General features: G+C 44.0%; 1 protein-coding gene across 1 annotated transcript; it reads left to right on the forward strand.

Annotated features, from left to right (window-relative positions):
* Nucleotides 1–4648: 4648 nt before the first annotated feature.
* On the forward strand, nt 4649–21529 carry LOC143997938 (pentraxin fusion protein-like). Its single transcript, XM_077493757.1, has 3 exons — nt 4649–4722; nt 5938–6211; nt 21039–21529. The coding sequence occupies exons 1-3, from the start codon at nt 4650–4652 to the stop codon at nt 21184–21186; spliced, it is 495 nt and encodes a 164-aa protein (XP_077349883.1). The 5' UTR covers nt 4649; the 3' UTR covers nt 21187–21529.
* The last annotated feature ends 609 nt before the right edge of the window (nt 21530–22138 follow it).

Consider the following 22138-nt stretch of genomic DNA (forward strand, 5'->3'; position numbering starts at 1 on the left):
CTAATGAACTGTCCAAGTGGACTGAAAAATGTGAAGCAGAGAACTGTGAAGGTAAAGAGAAAAAACGGTAAAAAAAAAAAAAAAAAAAAAAAGAAGAAAACAAACAAACAAATGCGCGTTAGCGCTTGAGATAAAAAGGTACGATTCCTCTCGAAATCTGAACAGGTATACACCTGCTAATTTTAGGGGAAAGATTAACTAGTCTGTTCCGCCGGAACTGCTCTCCGGAGTGTATGGAGTTGAGATATAGGCACCAACCTGTGGAAAGCTCAGTTGTAATGGTCGGGGCCTTGTGCACCAACCTCTTCATCCGGTTGACGCGTATCCTCTTGTCGTGGGATGATGTTCCATTTTTCTAGTAGCTTGATGCCATCTTCCAGGGTAGAGATTGTGTAGTCGCGGTCGCCTCTCATCACTACTAATTTGGCTGGGTAATTCCAGCGGTAGGGAATTTTATGGTTCCTTAATGGTTTGGTGATAGTCACCAGATTGCGTCTGCGTTGCATTGTGTGGGCCGATAGATCTGCAAAGAAAGACAGCCCCTGCAGAATTTCAGGCAATTGGGTTGCGTTCCTGGTCGCAGCCATGAATTTTTCTTTAACATGGTAATAGTGGATTCGAGCTATTGTGTCTCTAGGAAGCTGTTCAGGAATATGTCTGGGTTTCGGCAGTCTATGAATCCTGTCTATAATCAATTCCTCCAACGGGAGGTCCGGTAGTGCGTCTTTCATTACCTTGGCTAAAAAGGTCATCAATTCTTGCGGTTTGACCATTTCAGGGATTCCTCTTATCTTAATATTGTTCCTCCTGGAACGATCCTCGAGGTCCGCGACCTTTGATTTCAGCCATTGAATGTCATCATCGTGGTCATTATGCGCGTCCACCATTGCATTAAAGGTTGCAGTAAATTCACCAATTTTACTCTCAATGTGGGTCACTCTGCTGCTGACCGCTTTGACTTCAGATTTACATTGTTTGACCAGTTGCAGCATATCCGTGTTGATCGCACTACGTAGGGTTAACAGCATCTCCTTCATAGTGGAGTCCATTACTGGGGCATTGTTGGTGGGGAAGGCCGCAATGGCGTCTTGAAACTCTAAGGTGTCATCTAACACTACCCCCCTGCTATCTGTGTCAGAGCCCGAGGGTGACGTGTCATTTGTCTTTTGCTTGGTTTTAACAGGGCTATTTGAAGTGGATGAAGCACGAGAGTCAGGGAATCGCTGTCTCCGCTCCTCCGCAGGAGTACTGTCTCCTCTCCATCCCCCTCTAACATGCGGGGAGGACGGGCGCGTATTACTGGAGCTGTGGCCAGCGCCATCTTGGCTATCTGCGTGGCCGGAGCGGACGAAGAAATCCGTCAGCTTACCGGGTTCCCTCCGTTCTTTCCTCTTCCTCGGCATGTCCGCTAGTGTCAGCTCACCGTGTTCGGTCTGCTCGGGTGAAATTCTGGTGCCTCTCGTCGTTTTTTGCCGCTCCGGAGATAGTTCACTGCAGGAGCTGCGAGTCTATGCAGCCATCCACTCTGCCGGCCGGCTCCGCCCCCGGAAAAAAGTAATTTAAAATCACTCGTGGCTATAATGAATTGTCGGCTCCCCGTAATACAGAGAGGTCATTGATTAAAAAAAAAAGCGTGGGGTTCCCCCAAATTCAATTACCAGGCCCTTCAGGTCTGGTATGGATATTAAGCAGAACCCCACGTCAATTAAAAAAAAAAAATGACGTGGGGTTCCCCCTAAATATCCATGGTATGGATTTTAAGGGGAACTCCACGCCAAATTTTAAAAATAAATGGCGTGGGGGTCCCCCAAAAAATTACATACCAGACCCTTTATCTGACCACGCAACCTGGCAGGCCACAGGAAAAGAGGGGGGAAGAGAGAACGCCCCCCCTCCTGAACCATACCAGGCCACATGCCCTCAACATTGGGAGGATGCTTTGGGGGTCTGTTAACAAGGGGACTCCCAGATCCCGGCCCCCCCCTGTTTGAAATGGTAAGGGGGTACAAAAGTACCCCTACCATTTCACAAAGAAAGTGTAAAAAATGTTAAAAAAGACAAACACACTTTATTAAAAAAAAATGTAAAAAAGATTCCAGCTGTGGTAATCCACTCTTGCTATCCAGCGACGGACGATCATCTCTCAGGGTCCAGCGATGGCTGATCTGTTCCAGCGACGGGTGATCTCTCCCTCCAGTACAGCGAATCCATCCATCGTCTGTCTCCACCGGAGGAGACACTGCGGGGATCCTGGCGCCTGACATTTCTTATATGAGGAGGGCGGGGCCACCCGTCACCTGACCCCGCCCCCTCTGATGTAATGCAGATTTCCGTTACACCTGGGGTGGAGGAACCTGTAGACCCAAAGATTAGCTGGACTCCTCTGAGTTCCATCTAATTTATCACAAACTTAGAAAAAATTAATGTTTTTTTTTGTATTTGCTTTGCTTTCAGTTGTGTCATATACAATGTCTTGAAAAAGTATTGATACCCCTTGGAATTTTTCACATTTTGTCATGTTACAACCAAAAACTTAAATGTCTTTTATTGGAATTTTTTGTGATAGACCAACACAAAGTGGCACATAATTGTGAAGTGGATGGAAAATGATAAATGGTTTTCAACATTTTTTACAAATAAATATGTGAAAAGTGTGTGGGGGGGGGGTACATTTGTATGGTGCCCCCCGAGTCAATACTTTGTAGAACTGCCTTTCACTGCAATTATAGCTGCAAGTCGTTTTGGGGATGTCTTTACCAGCTTTGCACATCTAGAGAGGGACGTTTTTGGCCATTCTTCTTTGCAAAATATCTCAAGCTCTGTCAGATTGGATGGAGAGCGTCTGTGAACAGCAATTTTCAAGTCTTGCCACAGATTCTCAATTGGATTTAGGTCTGAACTTTGACTGGGCCATTCTAACACATGAATATGCTTTGATCTAAACCATTCCATTGTAGCTCTGACTGTATGTTTCGGGTCGTTGTCCTGCTGGAAGGTGAACCTCCACCCCGGTCTCAAGTCTTTTGCAGAATCTAACAGGTTTTCTTCTGATGCCGCATACACACGACCGGACTTTCCGACAAACTAGATCCGACGGTCTTCCCGACCGCCTTTCGCCGGAGTTCCGACGGACCTTCCGAACGAACAGACTTGGCCACACACAAACGGACTAAGTCAGTTCGAAACTCCGTTAGTTTTGAATGTGATGACGTAAGGCGGGACTAAAAAAGGAAGTTCAATAGCCAGTAGCCAATAGCTTCCCTTGCGTCTTATTTGGTCCGTCGGACCAGCATACAGACGAACGGTTTTCCCATTGGAATTGAGTCTTGTGGACAGATTTGAAACATGTTCTATTTCGGATTAGCCCACACACGATCGGATTGTCCGACAGACTGATTCCATCAGACCTAGTCTGCCAGAAAGTCCGGTCGTGTGTACGCAGCATAAGATTGTCCTGTATTTGTCTCCATCCATCTTCCCATCAACTTTGACCAGCTTCCTTGTCCCTGCTAAAGAAAAGCATCCCCACAACATGATGCTGCCACCACCATGTTTCATGGTGGGGATGGTGTGTTCAGGGTGATGTGCAGTGTTAGTTTTCCACCAGCATTTTGATTTTAGGCCAAATAGTTTAATTTTGGCCTCATCTGACCAGAGCACCTTCTTCCACATGTTTGCTGTGGCCCCCACATGACTTCTTGCAAACTGCAAACAGGACTTCTTATGGCTGTCTTTCAACAATGTCTTTCTACTTGTCACTCTTCCATAAAGGGCAGATTTGTGGAGAGCACGACTAATAGTTGTCCTGTGGACAGATTCTCCTACCTGAGCTGTGGATCTCTGAAGCTCATCCAAAGTTACTATGGACCTTTTGGCTGCTTCTCTGATGAATGCTCTCCTTGCCCGGCCTCTCAGTTTAGGTGGACGGCCATGTCTTGGTATTTTTGCAGTTGTGTCATACTCTTTCCATTTTCGGATGATGGATTGAACAGAGCTCCATGAGATGTTCAATGCTTGGGAGATTTTTTTATAACCCAACCCTGCTTTATACTTCTCCACAACTTTACCCCTGACCTGTCTGGTGTGTTCCTTGGCCTTCATGATGCTGTTTGTTCACTAAGGTTCTCTAATAAACCTCAGAGGGCTTCACAGAACAGCTGTATTTATACTGAGATTATATTACACACAGGTGGACTCTATTTACTAATTATGAGATTCTGAAGGCAATTGGTTGCACTAGATTTTAGTTAGGGGTATCAGAGTAAAGGGGGCTAAATACAAATGTACCCCCACACTTTTCACATATTTAGTTAAAAAAAAAGTTGGAAATCCATTTATAGTTTTCCTTCCACTTCACAATTATGTGCCACTTTGCGTTGGTCTATCACATAAAATCCCAACAAAATACATTTACGTTTTTGATTGTAACATGACAAAATGTGGAAAATGTCAAGGGGTGTGAATACTTTTTCATGGCACTATATATGAAATTACAGATCTGATCGAAAGAGAATTTATTTTAATACTAAGAAAAGGTATTTCGAAGTACCAGAGAAAGAAGAGATGATACTGAGGAAGAGATGCAGAATCACCTTCTCGTGTAACATACTATAGTAACAGACTCTTTGTGTCTTGGTTTCTCCTCCAGAATGAAGACTTTGGTGGCTTTGCTTTTCCTGGGGTCGTTGGGTCTGGCTTGGTGCTGCAGCCGTCCACCTGGAGGTAAGAAAAATATAAAGGTAAAAAAGTACATAAAAATGACTTTGGTGCACTAGATGAGGAGGAGGGTCTGAATACACTCTTATGGCAGCAGGTAGGTCATCAAAAGAACTCCTTCAGGTATTTTAAAGAGGAAAAGGAGCAAAAAAGGAGCAAAAATGCAGCAGGAAAAGCAGCATAGAAGCAGCAAAAAAGGTTGGGACTTTATATGAAGCTCATGGTAACAAAATGAATAGAACGGTGGATAGTAAAATATTTAATGATACATAGATACATGTTTACGTACACTAAAATCTCATATACATAGAAATGCACATTTCCATGGAGCCAATTTCTAAAATGGTAATATCTGGTAGTAACATATTTATAAGCATTAATCATGTATCCATGATCAAAAAAAATCACAAGATATCGCATTACCCTTAGCACCATATGATGCAAGTGTATGCATGACCAGCAATCCGTTTCCGCTGCCTGTGTGTGAAGTTTAGGTGCAATTCTGTGTGGGAACATGCTCGTAAGGTTGGCCCCAAGGACCCTGCAAGGGAACGGAGCCAACCTAAAAGTGATAGCAACTGGCAACACTTACAGGATGAAATTGCGAGGAGTAGCATTGTAAGGTCTCCAGTGTGCTGACAACGTCAGTTTTGAGGGGCAGAATGTGGCCTGGCTGATCCATATCCAAGTGGGGAGAATTCCAGGAAGGATGGCATGTTCCTGCACTTCCCCTACCTGTCTGGAACCTCTCCCTGATGTGAATCACTGTCCCTGACAGATGGGTGACCTGTCCCTACTCTAATCACAACATGAAATACGCACCAAACCCAGGTGCCAGGGTCTTGATTAGACTCTTCCTGGCCCAAGATGTCCACCAATGCTATATGGGATGCCAGCATGCAATCAGATGCCACCTCTCTGTGACTAAGGAGACCATAGGGGTCTCAAGTACCTACAGAAAAAGGTGGAAAAACCGACAATATAAAAATACATTTGCATGATCCATATTTTTTATTTGGTTAAAATAAGTTTCCCCCTAAATTTACCCGGAAGCTGATTTTGAACTCTCCAGCTATAGTAAATCTATCCCACTGTCTCAGTCAAATTATTAACACCATTGCAGTCTACAGTTCTTTTTTTTGTAAAGGCCCCTTTAGAACAATCGAAATACTTTGTACACGATGTATAATTACTGAGTGTGTTTTGTTTTTCTTTCTTCAGCCACAAATATCGCCAGAAGCGGGGAAGCCTCAGAGAGTTCACATTATGGTAATGGTCCAGCTTACAACGTCATTGATGGTGGGACAGATACCAGGTGGGGTCATGGCTCCTGTGCCCACACATATAAGGAGCCATCGCCCTGGTGGAAGGTAGACCTGAAACAGAAATACAAAGTGAATGTCGTTGTAGTCACTGGACGATCAGATGGCGCTATGGAACGGTTGATGTGCGCTGAGGTCCGAATTGGAAATTCTCCAGACAATAACAACCCGGAGTGAGTACCACGGGGACAGGACACTGTACGGTTACCTGTGTCAATGGGCTTTGGGCTTGTGTCGATGGCATCAGTTTGAGAGGCTTCAGAGATCATTCAGAATTCATTGACAGGTGACCTTTTTTTTGTCTGCATTGAACTCAAGAGAGTTTTGCCTTCTCATATACTTGTATTATAATAAAAAACACATCTGATGCAAATAAAAGCCCAATGACAAAGGTCCTATGCAGCACCCTGAACCCAAAATAAGAGACATTACTGCATGACTGAATTTGACCTATGAATATATTTAACCACTTGACCACTGGGCACTTAAACACCCTTAATAACCAGACCAATTTTCAGCTTTCGGTGCTCTCGCATTTTGAATGACAATTACTCAGTCATGCAACACTGGACCTATATGAAATTTTTGTCCTTTTTTTCACACAAATAGAGCTTTCTTTTGGTGGTATTTAATCACCGCTGGGTTTTTTTTTTTTTGTGCTATAAAAGAAAAAATACCGAAAATTCTGTAAAAAAACGAATTTTTCTTTGTTTCTGTTAGAAAATTTAGCAGATTAGAAATTTTTTCTTCATAAATTTTGGCCAAAATTTATACTACTACATATCTTTGGTAAAAATAAGTACAAATTGGTGGATATTATTTGGTCTTTGTGAAAGTTATAGAGTCCACAAGCTATGGTGCCAATATCTGAAAATTGATCACACCTGAAGTACTGACGGCCTATTTCAATTCTTGAGACCCTAACATGCCAGAAAAGTACAAATACCCCCCAAATGACCCCTTTTTGGAAAGAAGACATTCCAAGGTATTTAGTAAGAGGCATGATGAGTTTTTTGAAGTTGTCATTTTTTCCCACAATTCTTTGCAAAATCAAGATTCTTTTTACTTTTTTTTTTTTTTTCACAAAATTGTCATATTATCAGGTTATTTCTCACACACAGCATATGCATACCACAAATTACACCCCAAAACACATTCTGCTATTACTCCCGAGTATGGTGATACCACATGTGTGAGACTTTTACACAGCGTGGCCACATACAGAGGCCCAACATGCAGGGAGCGCCATCAGGCGTTCTGGAGCACCCAGGACAATTCTGACATTTCTCTCCTACATGTAAAAATCATCATTTATTTGCTAGAAAATTACATAGAACTCCAAAACATTATATATGTTTTTTTAGCAAACACCCTGGAGAATACAATGGTGGTCTTTGCAACTTTTTATCTCGCACGGTATTTGCGCAGTAATTTTTCGAATGCTTTTTTTTGGAAAAAAAACTGTTTTGTGCTTAAAAAAAAAAAAAAACACAGTAAAGTTAGCCCAATTTTTGCATAATGTGAAAGATGAAGTTACGCTGAGTAAATAGATACCTAATATGTCACTCTTCAAAATTGCACGCGCTCGTGGAATGGCGGCAAACGTCGCTACTTAAAAATCCCCATAGGCGACGATTTACATTTTTTTTACTGGTTATATGTTTTGAGTTACAGAGGAGGTCTAGGGCTAGAATTATTTCTCTCGCTCTAACGTTCGCAGCGATACCTCACATGTGTGGTTTGAACACCGTTTTCATATGTGGGCGGGACTTACGCATGCGTTCGCTTCTGCATGCGAGCACATGGGGACAGGGGCGCTTTAAAAAAAACATTTTTTTTTATTGTTCATTTTACTTTATTTATTTTAGTTTGACATTTTTTTCCCCAAAAATAATTTTTTTGATCACTTTTATTCCTATTACAAGGAATGTAAACATCCCTTGTAATAGGAATATGGCATGACAGGTCCTCTTTACAGTGAGATGTGGGGTCAATAAGACCCCACATCTCACCTCTAAGCTGGGAAGCCTGAAAAAAAAAAAAATATTCTGGCTTTGATCGTATTAGCGATTCGGTAGAAGCACCGGAGGGCGGAGGGCGGCGGGAGATGTCTATGGCTGGGTATTGCAGGGTATCACCGACTATGGCTGGGTATCTCAGAGCATGGTGTTGCAGAGTACTGCGTTGCAGAGCATTGCAGGGTATTGGCGGGTGTTGCAGAGCATTGCAGAGTGTTGCAGGGTATTGGCGGGTGTTGCAGAGCATTGCAGAGTGTTGCAGGGTATCGGCGGGGGTTGCAGAGCATTGCAGAGTGTTGCAGGGTATCGGCGGGGGTTGCAGAGCATTGCAGAGTGTTGCAGGGTATCGGCGGGGGTTGCAGAGCATTGCAGAGTGTTGCAGGGTATTGGCGGGTGTTGCAGAGTGTTGCAGGGTATTGCAGAGCGTTGTGGAGTGTTGCAGGGCATTGCGGAGTGTTGCAGAGTGTTGCAGGGCATTGCGGAGTGTTGCAGGGCATTGCGGAGTGTTGCAGGGCATTGCGGAGTGTTGCAGGGCATTGCGGAGTGTTGCAGGGCATTGCGGAGTGTTGCAGGGCATTGCGGAGTGTTGCAGGGCATTGCGGAGTGTTGCAGGGCAATGCAGAGTGTTGCAGGGCAATGCAGAGTGTTGCAGGGCATTGCAGAGTATTTGCAGGGAATTGCAGAGTATTTGCAGGGAATTGCAGAGTAATGCAGAGTATTTGCAGGGAATTGCAGAGTAATGCAGAGTATTTGCAGGGAATTGCAGAGTAATGCAGAGTATTTGCAGGGAATTGCAGAGTAATGCAGAGTATTTGCAGGGAATTGCAGAGTAATGCAGAGTATTTGCAGGGATTTGAGGGGTTAATTTTCGGTGAGCAGCGATGTGGGCACTGCAGATGCAGCCCACATCGCTGCTGACACCGATCTCTTCCCCCTCCGCTGTACCGATCGGTACAGAGAGGGGGAGGGAGGAACCGGCGTCATAACATGACGCCGGCTTGTTTACAAGTGATCACTCCGTCATTTGACGGAGCGATCACGTGGTAAACGGCCGCGATGAGCGGCCGTTTACCGTGATTCGTGATGCGCCGGGTCCACTGGACCCAGCGGTCACGGATGCTCTCGTGTGCGCGCCCCAGGGGGCGCGCGAGAGCAGAATTCTGGGAGGCCGTTAATTAACGGCCTCTTAGAGTTAAACAACCGCCCTGATGCCGTTAATCGGCAATGGGCGGTTGTTAAGTGGTTAAAGAGAAAGTAAACATTCTAAGCCCTTGTACACACGGTCGGTGATTCCGACAACCAAATCCGACGGATTCTGTCCGTCGGATTTTGTCCGACGGATCTTGTCCGAAACTGTTGCATACACACGGTCGGACGAAGTTGTCAAAATTCCAATCGTTCAGAACGTGATGACGTTATTTCGTTACGACGGGACTACATTCAGGCTAGTAGCCAATAGCTTTGGTGTAGGAATTTGATCTGAGCATGCGTGGCACTTTGTCCGATCAAAATTCTCTACACATGATTGGAGTATGTCCGATCAGACCAGTTTGTCAGAAAATATTTCCAGCAAGTTGGAAAATTTGGTCCGATGGATATTCCGACGGAAACAGTCCAATGGAGACCACACACAGTCGGATTATCCGACAAAACTGTCCGATAGGACACATTCCGACGGATTCTCCGTCCGTGTGTACAAGGGCTTAGGAAACCATCATATTAAACACAAATAAAATGTATATCAAGCCTCCTGGCTTCCCATTACAGAACTACTTCTCAGGCCTCAAGCATAGGTTTTAACTCTGGTCCCTCACATCACCTTTTAGCACCACTGTGCTTATGTGCAGCCCTGCACCTCTCGGCTCTTTCTCTTGCAGCTCCCTGCTTCTCTATCCAACTCCCTTGATGCTGGACAGGGACCATTTTGTCTCCCGGTGGAACCCTAAATCAATGTCAGTCCCAGACACAGTCTGCTGGCCTTCATTAATACCTCAACCCAGGGTTAGAGGCTTTTTCCTTTCCTCAGCTCTTTGAAGGCTCTGAACTCCAGAACCCAATCTAATGCCCCGTACACACAATCGGACTTTCCGATGGCAAATTTGCGATCGGAGCTTGTAGTCGGAAATTCCGGCCGTGTGTAGGCTCCATCGGACAGTTTCCATTGAAATTTCCAACACACAAAATTCGAGAGCTGGATCTAAAATTTTCTGACAACAAAATCCGTTTGCGTAAATTCCGATCGTGTGTAGACAATTCCGTCACACAAAGTGCCACGCATGCTCGGAATCAAGCAGAAGAGCAGCACTGGCCATTGAATTTAATTTTTTTCGGCTCTCCGTACGTGTTGTACGTCACCGCGTTCTTGACGTTTGGAATTTCCGATCGACTCTGTGTGAGCGTGTGTTTGCAAGACAAGTTTGAGCCAACATCCGTCGGAAAAAATCCAATGGAATTTGTTGTCGGAATGTGCGATCGTGTGTACGTGGCATAAGAGTTATAAAAACCGAAGAAGACTGGAAACACAATTTTCTCTGCTCAGAACAGATATTCTGGGGCCCCCACAATTTGCATCAAAGAGAACCCTGTGTGCCATTTACTTCTAAGCCCTTGTACACACGGTCGGAGAATCCGTCGGAATGTGTCCTATCGGACCGTGTTGTCGGATAATCCGACTGTGTGTGTTATGCATCGGACTGTTTCCGTCGGAATATCCGTCGGACCAAATTTTCCAACTTGTTGGAAATATTTTCCGACAAACTGGTCCGATAGGACATACTCCGATCATGTGTAGAGAATTCCGATCGGACAAAGTGCCACACATGCTCAGATCAAATTCCTACATCAAAGCTATTGGCTACTAGCCTGAACGTAGTCCCATCGTAACGAAATTACGTCATCACGTTCTGAAAGATCGGATTTTTCGACAACTTTGTCTGACCGTGTGTATGCAACAGTTTCGGACACAATCGGACGGACAAAATCCGACGGACAAAATCCGACGGATTTGGTTGGCAGAATGTCCGACCGTGTGTACGGGGGCTTACACTGTGGTAGGGCCTAGCACTATATATACACCCACCAGCCACTTTATTAGGTACACCATGCTAGTACCGGGTTGGACCCCCTTTTTCCTTCAGAACTGCCTTAATTCTTGTTGGCATAGATTCAGGATTGAGATGTGGTGACTGTGGAGGCAATTGGAGTACAGTGACCTCAGAAGATGGGGACACTGTAGTCATAAAGGGAAGGACATGGTCAGCAACAATATTCAGGTAGGCCTTGGCATTTAAACAATGCTCAATCGGTACTAAGGGGCCCAAAGTGTGCCAAGAAAATATCCTCCAAACCATTACACCACCACCACCAGCCTGAACTGGTGATACAAGGCAGGATGGATCCATGTGCCAAATTCTGACCCCACCACCTGAATGTGGCAGCTGAAAACCAGACCAGGCAACATTTTCCAATCTTCTATTGTCCAAGTTTGATGATCCTGTGTGAATTGTAGCCTCAGGCCGCGTACACACGGGCGGATTGTCTGTTCGAATTAGTCCGCTGAACCGTGTTTCAGCAGACAATCCGCTCGTGTGTGGGCTTCAGCTGACTTTTTGAGCGGACAGTCTGACGAACAAAGTCTTACGGAATTTCCGTCATTTTGTCCGTCCAAACTTGGTTTTGTCCGTCCAAACTTGGTTTCAGCGGACAGTCCGCTCGTGTGTAGGCAAGTTGGACGGACTAAGTATGGCGCATGCGGGGCGTGACCGGATGGTGATGGCGGCGGCGGCGTGCGAGGAGTGAGAGAGGTGAGAGAGGTGTGTGCTCTCACCGCAACGCTGACAGCTGATGCCTGTGCCCAGTTAACAGCGCTTTAAGCCGCGATGCCCACAAGAGGAGAGGAGAGAGGAGGACGGATGCAAGCACACACTTCGCTAGTCAACTCGCTCCCATAGGCTGTTCTCACATGCCCTAAATACCTGGTGTTTTGCCCGTGGGGATTCTCCTTGTGTACTGGAGCGGAGGAGCTGCTGGTCGATCTGGGGCTGTGGAGGCGCTGCAGGGGGGACTGCCTGCGTGGTCTTGCGAAATCCTGGTGAGTGTTCGGGAGACGAGGCGACAGCTTGACAAACACAGCGAAGCCAGTCTCGGCATACCAGGTAAAGAATCCTAAGCTAAGCAGCTAAGCAGTGGAATAAGCAGCGAAGGGAGACCTCTGGTGGCCATCTGCAATATTGTCTGGTATCTCCTGTATGTATCAGAGGTTATATATCAGTATGCGGAAAGTATTTGAGAGACATTCCTCTTCACTTAGTATAATATGTCTGCCAGCTGCCTATAGTGCTCCAAAGGGAAAATAGAAAGTGTGGAGGAGTGGAACTTATATTGTGTGAACTTTCACGTATTAACCTGCCAACAAATGTGTAAGATCTGACCAAGCTTGGGAAAAAAAAAAAAAAACTGCCGCACCTGTTTTTATTGCTCTTGTTGCTCTTGTTATTAAGAGAGGGGGATCCTAGCTGGACAGTGGAAATTGTCGGAGCTTTTGGAGGCCATATAACTAAAGTGGACCCCCACGGTATTGCGGAGGCTGCGTCGTGAGTACCCCCTCCCCTCCCTCCCTCTTTCCCTGGAGGAGAAGAGAGGTATCCCTCTTTTTTTTGTTTTTTGGTTATATACTGAATCAATTATGGCAGCAAGGAGGAGAGGGGAAGAGCTGGCAGGTCAAGAGAATGTTGGAACGCAATCTTTAAGGTCAGCTAAGGATAAAGACAAGGAAAAGAGCTCCCAGGCCATGGCAACGGGGGCAACAGCAGCAGCAAAACTAGAAAAGTATGAGCATACTTCTGAACATACGCCAACTAAGGGAGCACAAGTAAAAACCTCAACAGATAGAAAGAGCCAAGGGCAATCAGGACTGGTAGGAGGAAAGAACGCAGTTAAACAAACGGCGGGTACTGTAGGGAGATCCGAAACAGTGTCTATGCAGGACCATTTGATTAATGGAGAAGGAGAACCCACATTAAAGGAGGTGTTGGGGGCGGTTAATGTGTGTAAACAATCTCTAGTAGAGCTATGTGAACAAACAAGAGGCATTAAGGAGGAGCTAGCTTTGATGCGGCAAGAACTTCAAAACACGGCTGATAGGATAACAGCAGCAGAGGGGAGAATATCTCAGATCGAAGATGAGGTATACCCATTGAATCAAGAGGTCAAAGACCTAAAAATACAGATGGGGAAATTCGCAGGGAAATTGGATGAAATGGAGAACAGGCTCCGGAGGGACAATGTGAGGCTGGTAGGACTTCCGGAAAAATGTGAAGGCCCTGATCCAATTATATTTCTGGAAAATTGGCTTGTTGAAACCTTTGGAAGAGAGACTTTTTCCCAACAGTTCGCAATCGAAAGGGCGCATAGAGTCCCGGCTAGAACCCTGAACCGAGGGGGCCAACCTAGATCCATTTTACTGAAATTTTTGAATTACAAAGTTAAAGCGGCTGTGCTCCGAAAGGCCAGAGAAATGGGTAGTATCACTTATAAAGGGGCCAAAGTTTCATTTTGTTCTGATTTTTCTCCGGACTTACAGAAGGGCAGAGCAGAGTTCGCTGAAACCAAGCGCAGACTTCAGAAATTAGATGTTACATATGCTCTGCTGTACCCAGCCCGGTTACGAGTTGCAGCCTTGGGAGAGACTTTATTTTTTGATTCTCCTGCTGGTGTGTCAGCTTGGGTGGAGGAAAAGGGGGATCGGTTGATGAGGAGGTGAAGGGTTAGGGGGGAGGAAGGAAAGCCTCTTCCCCCCCTTCCTCCTCTTCTCTGTGTTTTTTTTTCTTCTCTCTTTTTTTTTTCTCTTTTTTGTTTAGTCCGTTTTTTTCGTTTCTCCCTCCCTTTACTCTCCTTGCTCCCTCCTGCTCTCTCTCCCCCCTTACCCCTGACCTATGTTGTTGGGGGGGGGGGGGGGGTTCGGACTGGGAGATATAGTGGGTACAATGCACCTGAATCACGGGCACAATGTATATACACATGCAATGGTGGGAGGTGGGACACTCACAGTATAAAGGAATAATTGAATGAACTTAGGAAGGGTAAAAAATGAGGCACAGGTTGGGTTTAAGGGAAGTTGGGTTAGGGAGGGGGGGAGGGGGGATGAGGTAGTATCTGAATGGGTGGGGAAGAGAAGGGAGTTTGAAGGTATGGGTGAGGTTGTAATGGTCACAGGAAAAGCCCCTAGGGGTAACCCAGAAGGGTATGGGGAGGGGTGGGGAGTAGGAACAAGGAATAAAAGGGGAAATATTGGACAGGAAAAGGGCGAAGATTGCACAGTAATAGAGGATAAATTAAAAATAACGTTGGGAATATATGAAAAGTTTATCTTTTCTCTTTCACAAAGGGGAAGTTTGGGACAGAATGGTATTACAATATTCAAAAGGACACACAGGGATACTAGGAATTCTAGTTTGAGTAGGTTTTTCTCTCTCCTTTTGTTCCCTCACATCTCGCAACTTTTTTTCAGAGAGGGGTATAGAGAATATCCCTATGAGATCAATTATAATATTGAGACAATCCCTTTTTCCTGTTTTTATTTACTGTTTTCTGGAAAGGTATGCAGGATAGAGTTATGAATATTGGCTCCTGGAACGTTAGAGGGATGGGTACATCAGTTAAAAAAGCAGCGGTGTTTGATGCCCTCGAAAAATGTGATATCGGGTTGGTCTGCTTACAGGAAACGCATCTAACTGAGGACTCCAAGTTGGAGAACTACAGCAGGAAATTTCCCACTCAGTTTCACTCAGTCCACACCTCTTATTCAAGAGGTGTGGCTGTGTTGATAAGAAAAGAAGTAGCGTTTAACTGTCGGCAGACCAGCATCGATAAAGAAGGGAGATATGTATTTTTGCATTGTGTAATTGAAAATCGGGAGTATGTCATTGCAAATATTTATATTCCACCCCCGTTTAAACTGGATGTTTTATATAATCTAATGGAATTTATAGTAGGTAAATCTGGGATCCCAGTAGTAGCAGTGGGAGATTTTAACGAGGTTATAAATAAAAATCAGGATAGGTTCCCATCAGGGACAAATTTGCAGAGAGAGGGTGAGAGCCGGTTATCCAGGTTTATGCAAGAAGGGGGACTATCTGATTTGTGGAGAGTTCGGAATCCGGACCTCCTACAATATTCGTGTTTTTCAAGCTCCTACTCCTCACTCTCAAGAATAGATTTAGTGATGGGGAACGAAGAAGCTAACCAAGTGGTAAGGGAAATAGTATACCAACCCAGGGGGGTGTCGGATCACTCATTGGTGACGGTATCGATTAACTTAGAGGGGAGGAGTCCCTCGAAAGTATGGAAACTGAACCCAGTGTGGCTTGAGATTATCGGAGATGCAAACAAAGTACTATCCCAGCTAGAAGAGTTCATAGAGCTCAATAAGGATACCGCTGCAAGTGGAGTGATATGGGACGCATTAAAGGCCTACCTCAGGGGTATCCTTATTCAACAGGTAGCGAAAATTAAGAAAATATCTAGAGAATGGGAGAATACCGTTAAAAGGGAGTTAGTAGGAGCAGAAAGAGAATATATAGTAAATCCCTCCCCAGAGAAACGAAAGGTATGGTTAGATACACAGCAGAAGTATAAAGCAATGATTATTAGGAAAGCTGAGAACAAAAGACTATTCCAGAAACAAGTGGCGTTCGGGGAGGGGGAAAGTGTCGGGAAGATGCTGGCACACCTAGTGAAGACCAACTCCACGCCATCCACCGTCCCCGCGATCAGGACAGAGAAGGGAGAAATCTCAACTCAGAATTCAGTGATTATAGATACTTTTAGATCATACTATGCAAAATTGTACAGATCGCAGGGGATGAGTGGAGACGAGGAGATGGACACGTTTTTTGGAAATATTAAAGTCCCTTCCCTCACCGAGGAGGAGAGAGAGACAATGGAAGCCCCATTAACATTAGAAGAAATTCAATCTGCAGTGACAGCAATGGCTAACCAGAAGTCACCAGGACCAGACGGTCTTCCATTGGAAACCTATAAATACTATGGGAAAGTACTGCTTCCAGAGTTTCTCAGAGTATTAAATAGGGTAAAGGAGGAAGGGAGATTGCCTACCTCGATGACGGAGACAACGATAATCGTTCTGCACAAGGAGGGGAAGGATCCGTTGGAAACTAAATCTTACCGACCTATCTCACTTCTGTGCACGGACGCAAAAATACTAGCTAAGGTACTGGCGGCCAGACTGAATAAAATTATTTCCAGATTAATACACCCTGATCAAACAGGATTCATTCCCGGTAGATCAACTAGCATGAATATTAGAAGACTATACCTTAACCTACAGATACCAACGGAAAACATAGGGAAAAGGGCAATTATGGCTTTGGATGTAGTCAAAGCCTTTGATAGTCTTGAATGGAGATACATCTGGCGAGTTCTGAGAGAATTTGGCTTTGGCTCCTCATTCATTGAATGGATAAAAATTTTGTACAATGGCCCCAGTGCTAGAATTAGGGTAAATAACGAATATTCAGATAAGATATTATTAGAAAGAGGTACAAGACAGGGGTGCCCTTTGTCACCCCTGATCTTCGCCCTTGCAATGGAACCATTAGCCATTGCAATAAGATCTAATGCTGATATGGAAGGCTTTAAAAGAAAAGCGAGGGAAGAAAAGATCGCGCTATACGCCGATGATATTCTCCTCTATCTGGGGGACGTTGAGAAGTCAACCAGGCAGGGGATGAAAGTCCTCGGGGATTTTAGCAGCTTCTCGGGATTAACAATAAACTGGGAAAAATCATCTCTGATGCCTGTAGACACACTGAAGAGTCAAACTATATTGACAATCCCGCAGTTAGAAGTGGTGGAGAAAATAAAATATTTAGGAATATACATACAAAGTGATGTAAAAAGGTATACAAGTGATAATATCGCCCCCTTATTAGTTAAATTTGAAAATAAAATAGAAATCTGGAAGAAACTCCCTTTGTCGGTTGCAGGGAGATGCAATCTTATTAAAATGCTATGGATGCCACAGTTATTGTATCTGTTGCATAATTTGCCATTATGGATAGATATAAAGTGGTTTAAAAAAATAGAAACACTATTTAGAGAACTCATATGGAGCGGAGGTACCTCAAGAATAGGCCTACAAATTCTGCAATTACCGACAAGGAAAGGAGGAATGGCAGTACCTCACCCAAGAAGCTACTTCTTAGCCGCACAACTGCAACATCTGGGGACGAGCAATGAGCTTAGTGGAGATATAAATAGGAAGTTAATGATTACTGGGACAACTCATAAAACCATAGTAGAGGCCTTGGAGGCAAACTCATTCCCCTATAGAACCCCCACAATAAAACTTGCTCTAAAAGTATGGAAGGCAGTAAAAGCGATAAAGGGTCTGGAAGGGATGACCAAAGAAACCCCATTATGGAATAACCTGAACCTACAGGAAATGGGAATGATAGAGAGGCACAAAGATTGGGAAAGTAGGGGGATTGACAGACTGGCCCAGTTGTATGAAGGAAATATAATAAAAACATTTAATACACTGAGAATGGAATATGATGTACATGTTCTGGAGGTGCCCTAAACTGTTCCGTTACTGGTCAGAAGTTATTGCTGATTTGAATGAAACATTTGGAGTATCGGTTGATGGGAACCCCAGAATGTGCTTATTGGGCCTGAATGAGGGAATAAGAGGGCCGGCTTGTATAAATAAAGCAGTAATGAGATGTATGTTCCAGGCAAGGAAGCTAATAGCGCAAAGGTGGCGGGCAAAAAACCCCCCATCGGTAGCGGAGTGGAGACAACTAATAACAGAGACGATCTGGAAGGAAAAAGTAGTATATGTAAGGAGAGGGAATTTTAGGGAATTTAATAAAATGTGGAAACCATGGTTAGATAAGTTGGGCTACACAGTATAAAGATTTGGAGAGAATGGCGACTGGAGGGAGGAAGGAGAGAGAGAATATGTGGTATAGGTGATAAGAAGTTAGAGGTATAGAGAGTAACACGGTCACAGTTTGTGTATGAGTGGCCCACTGCTTCTTCCTGTTATGTACGTGAAGGGGGGGGGGGGGGGAATGTGGAAAATGGAGTGTTTAACTGTATAAAGTTTGTGAATGGAAAAATTATTATGAAAATAAATAAAGATTATATAAATTAAAAAAAAGTATGGCGCATGCTCAGAAAGGATTTACACGGCCGAAGGTTGCATTGCAGTGTATTGGACGTCGTTTTTCTAGTCCCGTCGTACGTGCTGTATACGTCATCGCGCAAGCTTTCAGCGGACTGTCTGTTCATCGTGTGTGGTCAAGTCCGTTCATTCAAAAGTTGGACGGACAATCCGCCCGTGTGTACGCGGCCTCAGTTTCCTGTTCTTAGCTGTAGACCATCTGCTTCAAGGTTTGATGTTTTGAGATGGTATTCTGTTGACCTTGGTTGTAACAAGTGGTTATTTGAGTTACTGTTTCCTTTCAATCATCTGGAACCAGTCTGCCCATTCTCCTCGGACATAAACAAGGCATTTTCCTCCACACAAATGCCGCTCACTGGATATTTTCTCTTTTTCGGACCATTCTCTGTAAACCCGAGAGATGGTTGAGCGTGATAATCCCAGTAGATCAGCAGTTTTTAAAATACTCAGACCAGCACGCCTGGCACCAACAACTCAAAGTCACTTAAACCTCCTTTCCTCCCCATTCTGATGCTCAGTTTGCTGTCGTGTGATTGGCTGATTAGCAATTTGTGTTACCAAGCAATTGAACAGGTGTACCTAATAAAGTGGGCGGTGAGTGTATATCCTAGAAACAAATAAAGAGATTCCCTCCCAAAATAAATCTCCAAGCCGCAACAGTGATGTTGAATGATGACATTCGCTGTGCACATGGAATAGGTATTTGAAAATTCTGGTCTCCAACCAGAAATATCAAGAAAGAATGCGAGCAGGGGACTATTAAAACATTAGAACATTAAATCAGCACATTAAACACATCAGCGCATTAAACATATAAACACATTGAGAAAAGAAATTGTGTAAAAGGATTTTGTCTCAATTTATTTGAATAAAAAAACAATTCACAATACAACAAATCAATAGCTCATGGGGAAGGTGAGGTATTTCGACTAGTTTCGCTTCTCAGCTTCTTCAGGAAATACATACATCTAAGGATATATACATAAACCACAATTAAATCAATAAAAACTGTATGAAGTGACCTTCAGTAACAACAACAAAAATTGGAGAAGACATGTTTACAATACATATCAACATTTTCAGAATCTTACCCAAACGTCTTAGCCCCAGGATAGCTCAAACAAACCGGGGGGAGCCTCCCCCCTGATGACTGTGAGGGGAATTACCCCCGACACAAGCCGATATCTATATAGGAACATTGATATTAAACTTACTGATTTAGGCATTATAACCCCAAAGCCTTTCACAGGTGGTGACCCAATGTGAGATCCATGTGTATTGCCACAAATATTTATAATTTTTTTAACAAATAATAAAAAACACAGAGGTGATCAAATACCACTAAAAGAAAGCTCTATTTGTGGGAAAAACATGATAAAAATGTAATTTGGGTACAGTGTTGTATGACCGTGCAATTGTCATTTAAAGAGTGACAGCACTCAAAGCTGAAAATGTGTCTGGGCAGGAGGGGGGTTTAGGTGCCCCGTAAGCAAGTGGTTAGCCACTTCCCGTCTGGCGCACATGATGTACGTCAGCAGAATGGCATGGACAGGCAAATGGGCATACCTGTGCGTCCCTTTAAATTTGCAGCTGTGCCATCGCGTGCGCACTGCCGGTGGCACACGCGCGAGCCGGCTGTAACCTCCGTGAGTCGGATCACGGGTCCCGCAGACATGATCGCCGTGGGGATACCCGCAATCGTCTCACAGGGAGGAAGAACGGGGAGATGCTAATGTAAACAATCATCTCCCCATTCTGCCTAGCGACAGTGCCACTGTGTCAGAAACCATGAATCAGACCGAGACAGAGGTACAATTAAATCACACTTGTTTATTAAATAGAAATAATAAGGTAAATAGAGTAAGCATAGTCAAAGCATAGCCAGAGTCCAGTAACCGGATCGAAAAGTCAGCCAGGCCAGAGTTCAATAACCAGATCGGGTAGTCAGCCAGGCCAGAGTCAGGGATCCAAGTGAAGGAACAGCAAGCAGGATAAGGAGCCAGAAAGGATGTCAGCAAGCCCGTCTTTAACCAGGTACGCAGGAGATGGTTTCTTGTGATGTGACCAAGGCGAAGGGAGCTGGACAGCTTTAAGTAGGCAGGTCAGACGAGCATCATCAGGAACAGCTAGGTAACTGTGGAGAGAGATGAGAGCTGGCAATTATCCGACAGCTGAGCGGCCAGCCCAGAGAAGGAAAGGCTAAGCCAGCCCTGACACACTGATCATAGCTCCCTGTTATCGGAGCAGAGATCAGTGTCGTGTCACACATAGCCACACACCCCCCACAGTTAGAAACACGCCCCAGAACACACTTAACCCCTACACTGCCACCTAGTGGTTAACCCCTTCACTGCGAGTGATTTTTTTCCCCAAAAATATGTAGAAGAATACATATCGGTCTAAACTGAGGGAAAAAAATATTATTATTATAGCAAAATGTAAAAAATAATTCGTTTTATTCAAAATTCTCGCTGTTTTTTTGTTTATAGCGCAAAAAATAAAAAATGCAGAGGTGATCAAATACCACCAAAATAAAGCTCTATTTGTGGGAAAAAAAGGACGTCAATTTTGTTTGGGAGCCACGTCGTATGAATGAGCAATTGTCAGTTAAAATGACTAAGCGCCGAATCACAAAAAGTGCTCTGGTCTTTGGCCAGCAACATGGTCCGGGGCTTAAGTGGTTAATGAACACTTTGGGCACCTTTAGTAAACCTCCTACAATTAAACAAGTGTATTTTCTGTATCATTCCGTTGATCCTTGTTTGTTCTCCACAGGTGCGGTATGGTCACCCAAGTTTCTGATCCTACGACAATTTTCTGCTGTAATGGAATGGAGGGTCAATACGTCAGCGTGGTGATCCCGGGGCGCAGTGAATACCTGAGCCTGTGCGAGGTGGAGGTCTACGGTGACCCCGTAGCTTAGAAGAAGCGTGTCTGCTGATAAACCTCAGAGGACCACGACAGAAGAAATCCTAAAGTTCATCATCAAATTTCACATCCATCATGATTATACGTCTGTTCTCCTATCTAGCTAGAGGAGGACATCCAATTATGTGAATCTTGGATAAAGTTTGCGTGATTCTTGTGGGAAATCATCTATGAATAGACCACTTAAAAATTAGCTAAAGTCATCTAGTTTTGTATGAAGTGTAGAAGGGTTGGAACCACTGCTGTCTGTCTGTGTCCTCATTGGGGAAATTTTCTTTATATATTTGTTTCCTTACCTAGGTGCTTACTAAAGACAATAAAGTTTCTTTCACACTGTCTTATTTTTTTCTGTGTCATCCATCCTTGTTTTTTTTTTTTTTATGTATTTTTTTATTTTCAGGTCTATTGTAATTGGTCTTGTTAAAATAAATATTAGATGGGATTATTGTTAAGGGTGTCATTAAAATGGAAAGAAATTCTAACTTTTCTTAAAAAATGTCTGCATAACCCCCCCATCCTACCTTTCCTGCATAACCTGTATACAAAAACACATATTCTTTATACAGGTTAGGCAAGATAGATAGGAGGGGGGGGGGGGGACTTTTTTCCACTTTAAGCACAAATGTGGAATCACTGATTAGTAAATGGACAGTAATAGCAGTGATCTCTAATAGTCTCATGTAATGGGTCTCTAGTCTATGACTGTCTTCTGAAGAATTTCTCCAGTTTAAAATAACTCCTATAGTATGTGTTAAGTCTCTGACTATCTCCTGTTACATGTCCAGAGTCCCTGAGCATTTTCTGTAGCATTTTATTTACTGAATATGGAGTACATGATGTCAGGGGCTCCTTATATCAAGAAAGTTAAAGTGACACTAAACTCTGATTTAAAAAAAAATTATAGCCAAATATGTGTTCTTAACTCAAAAAAGTCCCTTCTATTACTC

The sequence above is a fragment of the Lithobates pipiens genome, unplaced genomic scaffold, assembly GCF_037356315.1.
Source record: "Lithobates pipiens isolate NorthernLeopardFrog02 unplaced genomic scaffold, aLitPip1_a1.2 Scaffold_19, whole genome shotgun sequence".
In the NCBI taxonomy this organism is placed as follows: Eukaryota; Metazoa; Chordata; class Amphibia; order Anura; family Ranidae; genus Lithobates; species Lithobates pipiens.